The 9,361-nt window shown below is 38.4% G+C and overlaps 1 protein-coding gene across 1 annotated transcript; it reads left to right on the top strand.

Moving 5' to 3' along the window:
* Positions 1 to 706: 706 nt before the first annotated feature.
* LOC110450535 (bryoporin-like) lies at positions 707 to 3,368 on the top strand (the record flags this gene model as incomplete). The annotated part of the gene is made up of 4 exons (XM_021498100.1): positions 707 to 852; positions 1,586 to 1,807; positions 2,448 to 2,569; positions 3,035 to 3,368. Coding segments are annotated over 4 exons (703 nt in total), but the record flags the coding sequence as incomplete, so codon positions are not given.
* Between the last annotated feature and the right edge of the window lie 5,993 nt (positions 3,369 to 9,361).

Raw genomic sequence — 9,361 nt, 5'->3', positions numbered from 1 at the left:
AATCAGGAAATGAATACACGCATACTGTGGTACATTCCATTTAAAGCTTTGACTTTGCGAAGTATGACTTAAGCATTTTGCTGGGGAAAATACAGATGTCGTGAAGCTGCAATCTTGGGGCACTACATCCAGTTCTGAAGTGTACATCACTTGATTGTATCCACAACGCAATAATAGCACTCAACACCATTACGCTCAACAAAATATATTATGAAGCATTAATTGTACATGGTAACTCGGGATAATTTTGCGTTTACTCTTATTAATATAAGGTTTAGAGGATTATTATAACTCGGGATCATTTGGTTGGATGCTATCTTTTCAGGGATCGAGGATCATTGGGAAAACCTATGCTAGTTCAATCAAACACTGATTTTGACATTAAAATTTATATTGAATCCTGTTGGTTTTTTTTAACAAACTGTGAGTAGCTTTCAATGTTTTGGTCATACTTTGAATATATGTCATGTGCATTCAACTGAAACCACAGTTTGAGTGAAACACTATCCTTGTATATAACACATGTTCAGGTCACGACACTATACTACCTTATTATAAAAATGTAACAAGACGTTCACTGTTAGGAATCAATCCGCATGACGTTCTATAGATACTGCAAATTAACAACAACAACAAATCAAAAATTGTTGGAGAGTTGACACTTGTCATAGAATTATTTTAATATTTTATTTCTGTGTTGATGTAGAGGAGTCCATCTGACATGTGTTTTGTCGTTGGACTTTGAACGAGAGGCAAGAGAGGCCGAAACGAAAACAGTAGACGTGGAGCACCTTTACACCCATAATAAGGCTTTCCGAAATCTAACCAAGAGTGGAGTTCCCAGCAAGCGAGGTAATCATTTTGTTTCATGTAATCATTTAATGTAAATTAGATATCACGTCAAAAATTCCAGGACGTTGATAGGATAGTTGCATGGATTTTTATAAACTATATGTGTATAAAGTCCCTTTCTTGAGAGTAACTTCCCCTTATATGAATGGAGTGATTTGACTTAGACATTTTATGTTCATGCCGATATTTGAAATTACATGACGTACCATACTATTAATGCCTTTGAGAAAGGGCACTACCGTTGTCACATGGTGTTGCCTCTGGTAGACATGTGGGCACTAAAATGGACTATCGTATTCTACAAGAGCACTAAAATATATTCACAGCATGTCATCAACGGATAGCAATGCTGCCACAACAGTGTCACATCTATGTTTATGTTTTGGAAGTAAAAAGTATATAGAGAAAACTTTTTTTTATTTATTTTTCCTTTTTAAATGTTGTATTTATCATTCATTGAAATATAATTCTGGGAATTATGAAAAAAAAATGGTTTCAGTCTCTTATCATTGTTAAATTAAATGCAAAATTAACAACTGGTTTTGCCTTACCCATTTTGTAGCGATCCGTTTCGACGACATTATATTGTAGCATGAACGGTCTTTTGGATGAAATTCAGTTGAAAAAAAAAAGTTATTTTCGCTAAGCTAACGTACTGAATTTGACAGTTTATATGGCTGAAGGTTAGAAGTAAGGAAAACATTTGCTATCATATACCTCTTTGTTTCCATAGTCGTTGGTGTATTGTCGGCGGCCGCAGTGGGATTCAAACTGCTGTCCGGTGTCGCTTCACAAGTGGACTTGTCACGTGTCTGTGTGGTAGGGTTTTCTAATATGGGAAACCGGAAATTAGTCAACCCGGAGTGGTATCTGTCGCATGGCGTTCTCCGGGAACCACTGCCAAGGGAAATCCTCCCAGGAGACGGCGGAGTGTTTACTTTTGAGAAAACGCATTGCGAGTGTTTTTACTCTTGATTTCTTTTATGCTTATACAAAAATTGTTATTCTTGTCTGTCCTTATTCGTTCTGTTGTTATCAGGCGATCGCATTCATTTTTTGCTAGGGGAGTCGTCTACCCCTCTACTCATAATTTCATTAGACTGTGGGTACTGTTCTGCGCATGCTTTAGATAACATTTTGTAGCCAAGTACTTCCTACTTTCGTTTTATCACTTTCGTGTTGTGTAAGGCGACGGAACCAAGTAACGACAGCGCGTTGTGCCTTCAACAAAAAGACATGATACTAATGTAGTAGGCGTGGCTTATCTTCACGTTGTTGGAGGCAACATGACGATGGTTAGCTTGGCGATGATTTGTTCCGTCTTCTCGAGATACAGGAACGTGAAGGAATACGATTCAGTCAAGTGGGAGCGACGAAATGAAGACAAACGTAAAATAATTATTCGTCTCTTCCTTCAGTTGCTTTTAAATCTTGAGAAGCGACGGAACAAAAGAACATCCTTAAGCGTTCGTTCATGGCAAAACATTAAAAAAAACTTCATTATCGTTTCGCCGTCTCCTGCAATACTAAATCAGTTGTATTATATATACATACATGTATGTGTTTATTAATAATAGCATTTCCTTATCTAACAGACGCTACTTTCGGGACGGCAGGCGTTTTTACATACGCGATCGAAAATTCTGGCTACCAGGTGGCGGTCATGTGGGATGTCCCTATGATATACGGGCCTTCCTCCAACATGTTCAATGTCCACGTGAGCATTAAACGTATATGTTACTATCTTTATTTAGACCCCGGAAGTCAAAATTGCGTCTGTCAGTAGTTTATTGATATTCAAAATGTTAATTAAACAAACCCAAGGAAATTCGATATCATTTCGTTGCTATAGATTTGATAGGATGCTTAGATTAGTATGATCCGAGGGTACATGTTGCTTTCAACGGTCTCGTTAATTAAGGTCAACAGTTTGAATTTCTACTGACCTCTATTAAAAGTAAATAAAATGCTCAGCAATCGGGACATGAACTTCATGAGTAGAATATACAGTTGACCTTTCGAAAATAATCACATTCTTTCTGTTCTGTAACAAGGTGTGGCAGACTCTATTTGATTGTGATGTTGTAAGTAGCATATGTTGAGTATTACTTGTCATCAAAGTGCTCACATAATCATGAATATAAACTCTTACTTAATTGACAAATCATGCGTTTTGTTACAGATCATGGAGGGAGTAACAGCCAATGAACAATTGTTTGATTTACTTCGCCAAGATGAGAAAACAGTGGAGGTCTGGAACTCGGGTCACTGGTTGTCAAGAAACATACATGGTTTCCAGGTTCATGGCGCCATGACCAACCAGGGTAAAGCGTCGTTCCTAGTACAACTGATCTACAACACGACGGAGCCTGGTACGGGTCGACGACTTTGGTAGACCAGATACGCTACCCCAGCTCTAGTAATTCCGTCTGGCGGAGCCTACGTCTGGTTTCGCTTCTTGAATTGATAATTATAATAAAATAGGCGTATACCGACCAATCAATTTGAAAATTTTATCATGAGTTCCTTAACATATTTGTTGAAGCAATTATTGCTGCAAAATGCATGAAATATGCCTCAAGCATAATTGTATGTGATAATCCCATCTGTATACATGTAACATACATTTGGCTAGCATTAAATAGTTGTCAAGATGGTTACAGTATCAGATTTCACTTAAACAATAATGATATTGTTAAGGTGCACAAAACATTAGCCACACGTTTAGTTTACATTTAAATTGTTTCACCTCCTTTTAACAACTAAGATGATTTAAGGACGTGCCTTCAGTTGTGTGGTACACGCGTTCATGTGTAAAAGTGTGCCGGAGTCATCGAATGTTGATGTTTTTACGTCCTTGTGATAGCATCGATCTGGAGCCGACTTTAGAGTGCTATCTCACTGAAATACCATGCCGACGGCACCAAGCACAGCATCCCGCCTGGTCACATTATACTAACAACGGGTGAACAAGTTATTGCCATTACCCTTAATGCTAAACGTTAAGCAGGGAGTATCAACTACCATTTTTTAGGACTTTTGTGTGCCCCGGCCAAGGAACAGAACCTATTGCATTCCTGGGCGAAGGTTACCGTAAAAAAATGAAAGCACAAAGATAATTTTTCAATTCTGTAGAGGTTATCACTTTAGTCGTCTCTTACGATACATGCTGCGGATAGACGCAGATTATGATTTTGTCGATCTCCGACCTGCACAGGGGCATAGCCACGAGTTAAAGTTATTTGGTATTACCGAAGACACTGTTAGATATGCTCTATATCTCTGATTGGAATGTCAATCGAATCACTTCGATACTATTCTCTGCGTAAACAGTTACACGAAAGACGTCTTAGGTATTTCGAACGCAAGACTGGAATAAGTAAAAGGTAAATATCGATAAAAAGGGAAGTCCAAAAACAACCTTTCGATTTCAAGACTAAATCATGTTGCAAACTGACTAAACATAAATGTAAAATGTTGTGTTGTCATTAATAAGAGCAACGTAATGTATTGCCTAAACGGAGCTAAAGTTTACTTTCAAACCCTAATTAAAACTCAATTGTTTTTAACCATGAGCTACATGTTATCAAAAAATGAAAATAGCAACATATTTGTATACGTCCACAGTTGGCAGTATGTCCATATTTTGTACGATGTAACCATACACCTGTATTTTCGAAAGATATAATTACCAATTTTAGAAATGAAAAGCAATTTAAAAAAAGGATAAATAAAACCTATCATCAATTTTTTTGATTTTTATTTTAACTTTTGAAATAAACACAATTATGAAAAGAACTACTTTAGTGTATTTCTAAATATAGTATAAACCTTTTCGAAAAAATGATAATATTCTTTAAGTGTTTAATGAAATATTTTAAAAACAATAAATCCAATTTTATACAAAACGTTAAAAATTAATCCGTAAAGAATAATACAGACTATGCGTCCTTGTTAGCTCTTTCTTACCGAGTACAATGGACAATTATAAGTATAAGTGAGAGGGGCTCTCCTATCGAGTCCAAAATAACAATCAGTGTACAAGTTGTAAAGGGTTACATTCAGTTGTACACCCTGTAGTGTTCAATCAAAGAAAAACAACAACCTATTGAGAACAAAGGAGTACTGATATGCAAACTGTATGTATTTATTACAAGGGGAGATAACCGATAACAATATACTTTGCAAAAAATATGCTAGGATAAATGGCTTTCAAGTTTGTTCAACAAAATTATTTTGACTTTTATTCAACGTCACAGAGATTAAGTGTCATAAAACATCAACTGATCAATCAAGAGTTCGAGGATGGTGATCGTTTGCCAATCACAAGCTGGGATGTATATTTGTGTTTCAATAAATTGGAGCACTTTCAAATGCACGATGACGAAATCCTAGAAAACATTTAAATGATGAGTTCTAACGACGTAGGGTTATGATAGTTTGCCTGTAGCTTAATGTACCTATATATATGAAGCGTGGATCCTGAATGCAGTAATTAAACGAATTGTATGGGTCAGATTAATAAAACAAGGTTAAACGTTTTGACAGATATTCAAAGGGTATAGAGTACTAGCTAATAAACTCCTCCAACATAGAATTGTGATGTATCGAGCAGTAATACTTAGCCTGTTAAAGGCATCGATCGGTTCTCACTTGGTAGGTCACAGATGTGAGATGAATAACAGGTGCGCGATACTAGCCCATTGAGTCTCTTTTTTGATGAGGCATTTTATGAACTTTCCTTCTAATTTTATCTCTTTATTCATGAACATTGTTCTCAGAATACTCTTCAAGCAGATCTGAACAAACATCAGATCATTTGTTCATAGCGCAAATTTGTATAAATTACAGAAGGCTAACAAAAGGCCGAAATGAACAACCTCTATTTAAAAGACTCATTTCAGAAAAAGCATGGCTATGACACACATATTACAAAAAATTAAGCAGTCACTACAATAGGTACAAGCAGTATATTTCCACAATAGGAAAGTTAGACATAGACACCATGTACATATATATACTAGAGGAAAAAAGAAACTGTGCATGCCTAAAATGTGTTATAAAAAGAAAATGTGTATGACGTAGAACAACAAGGTTTTCAGGGACAATTTATTTATTATTTATTAACAGTTGCATTCCATTTTCCCCGTTATGGAATCAATAGGTTCCGCTCAGAGGTGACGTAAACACAGCAGGGGTCAATACTGAGTTCACAGAGTTAATACCTCGTATGTCCACCGTTTGCCTGAATGCAAGCCTGGCAACATCGACGCATGGAGCCTATCAGACGGTTCAAGAATGCTTGTGGGTGGCATTACAGATCTGTACCAACGCTGCAGCAAAATCAGCCAACGTCACCGGTTGATTAGGTAATGCCCGTAATCTGTCCTTCATTTCATTCCAGACGTGTTCAATGGGCGACAGATCGGGGGATACAGCCGGCCAGGACAACACGTCAACGTTCTGCTGGGCCAGAAAGTCCATAGCGACACGAGCTGTGTGTGGCCTGGCGTTGTCCTGCTGTAGCGTAATGTGACGTTGCTGCCCTTGCACGAATGGAACGACGTGGGTCCGGAGGATCTCGTCACGGTAACGTAGCGCGTTCAAATTCCCGTTAACAACCACCAGAGGCGTTCTCCCGTTGGCTGTGATGCCGCCCCAAATCATAACGCTGCCTCCGCCGAAAGAACGTCGTTGTACCACACACGCGTCACGGAAACGTTCTCCAACGCGACGATACACTCTGGAACGGCCGTCACTACTATCCAGGTGGACTCGCGACTCGTCCGTAAACAAAATGCCTGCCCAATCCCGTCGAGTAAATCGCAGATGCCTTCTGCACCAGTCCAGACGTGCTACACGATGACGTGGCAGAAGAACTGGGCGGATTGCAGGACGTCGCGGACGGATAGCTCGTTCACGCAATCGGTTCCGTACAGTTCTCGGGCTTATTGGTAGCAACCCAGGGATTGTCCGTGCAGTCAAACTTGCCGTTTGGAAGCGATTTCTCAAATGGACAAGCCGAATATGGTTGTCCTGTTGACGTGACGTCACACGTGGACGTCCCGGACGAGGTCGATCGCCGACGTGGGCAAACTGTTGATGTCGTCTCCACAAATCCCGGATTGTGTTTCGATGGACATGAAAACGTGTAGAGACAACGGCTTGGCCCATACCAGCTTGAAGCATACCAATAATCCGGAGGCTGTCATTTTCATTGAGCCTCGGCATAGCATTAATCACAAATTAAAACGTTATAATGCTGTTTTTACTGTTCACTGGTCACAACAGAATGACCCAACAGTTGAAAAATAAACTGTCATTGTCGAATTGGATGGCTGGACGAGAAAAACGTGCAAACTGGTCAACGCCTATAGAGAGCAAACTGCACGGGAAAAACTGTCAATGACACACGGATAGTGTGTGTCATACTCGGTCATGCGTGTGAATTTTTCATGTATATACAGTTGGTAATACATGTTCTATAACAATTGTCCGCATGCACAGTTTCTTTTTTCCGCTAGTATATATATAAAAGGGTAATTAATAGCTAAAAACATGAATCTGTATTTTTTAAAGATAAATATAATTTGATATTTCATGGTTGTCCCAATTCAGAAAAACACATATACTTATATTTATAACGAACGTCAATTACACTTTTTCTAAAGATATCTCGAAAAGTCATATTTTCATACTGTTGTATCACAAGAACTGATGGTTAGAATTCATAAGTAATCATATCCGAAATGTTAAAAAGGGAAAAGTGATCAGGTGACGGATAACAACTAATCTATTATCCGTTTCGACTCTTATAACTTTTACCTTTATAATTTTCTTTGCATTTTTGTATTTTAATAAGTTTGGCAGCATATATACCTTGATGTTTACATTACAGTTACCAAGAAAATCTGTGATTTAAATTTAACTTAAAATATTCAGAAGACATAATCTCTATTCCTATTTAAATGAACGGAAGAGTCACGTGACAGCGGCGGTGGTTGCACGTACATAAACGAGCTCTTCGCCAATATGTGTTTTTTTCTAATAATTATGCAGAGTCTTTGAAGGGAAAGCTACCAAATAGTGCACATGGACATGTGAATGCTGGACTGATGTGTGACATTGGACAATATTTGTGTGTAATAATGGAATTGTGACTAATCAGAGAACGTCCACCGGCGACACGTGAGTACTGTTTACCTGTATACACCTGTACACGTATAAATGCGTCCCATTGTCTATATGCATAATCGTACGGTAGCTCATGACCAGCTCATTTTCAGCTCCTTCTGCTGTATCCTAACGTAAAATACAAGAAATTATCAGTCCAGATTCCTTGATTACCAGTTTACCTGTATCTACACGTAGGAGATCATCATTACCTGATTTACCTAAAATGGACACTATGATTACTTACCAAGGTGAGCCTATCAACCTGACTCAACTCGTACATGACTCTGTCACCTCTTCTGAATTTATTAGTGAGCTTGTACAAAGTTTAGTAACTGCACTAGGACCCGCTATCAGTCAGCAACTGTACCAAGTTTAGTAACTGCACTAGGACCAGCTATCAATCAGCAACTGCATCAAGTTTAGTAACTGCACTAGGACACGCTATCAATCAGCAACTGTATCAAGTTTAGAAACTGCACTAGGACACGCTATCAATCAGCAATTGTACCAAGTTTAGTAACTGCACTAGGACACGCTATCAGTCAGCAACTGTACCAAGTTTAGTAACTGCACTAGGACCCGCTATCAATCAGCAACTGTAGCAAGTTTAATAACTGCACTAGGACCCTCTATCAATCAGCAACTGTACCAAGTTTAGGAACTGCACTAGGACCCGCTATCAATCAGCAACTGTACCAAGTTTAATAACTGCACTAGGACCCGCTATCAATCAGCAGCTGTAGCTATGGCTTCTTTCACAGCCCAAATTAAAACTCTATCAGCAAAACTTTACACGGTCACCAAATCAATGATCATTTGAAAGGAAAAGTCGAACGTTTAGAGCATACAGTAAATCGTCTCGAATCATCCTTGGAAGACCTGCAACAATACGGACGACGTACTAATCTGAGATTCCATGGTGTACCCATGAGGGAAAATGAAAACAATTAACAAATGAAAAAGTGTAGAAATATGTCGGAAAATGGATGTCCGCATGTCAACAGATGATATCAACCGGTCACACACTGTTTTTTCTGTCTTCTCACAGAGATTTAATGTCTAATCGATTAGTTTCACCATCTTTTGTTGGATATAGATTTATCGACTACTTGGGGCTCCTCGTGGTCAGACTGGGAAAAACAAATATGGCAGCGCCCTACATGTAGGCATGCTACGTATTCTTACACTTTGTAAGTATTTCTTCAAATTAATATGACTCAGGCATGGCCTGGAGAGAGCGAAGCTCGTACATTTGTTTCGATAGTATAGTATACTTTTTGAATCATAACATTACCCATTTTGATACATACAAAATGGACCTGTATTTTTTTTT

Source organism: Mizuhopecten yessoensis, unplaced genomic scaffold (genome assembly GCF_002113885.1).
Source record: "Mizuhopecten yessoensis strain PY_sf001 unplaced genomic scaffold, ASM211388v2 scaffold5297, whole genome shotgun sequence".
Classification (NCBI taxonomy): Eukaryota; Metazoa; Mollusca; class Bivalvia; order Pectinida; family Pectinidae; genus Mizuhopecten; species Mizuhopecten yessoensis.
Note: the sequence above shows the minus strand (reverse complement) of the source record. Positions and strands in the feature narration are given on the sequence as shown.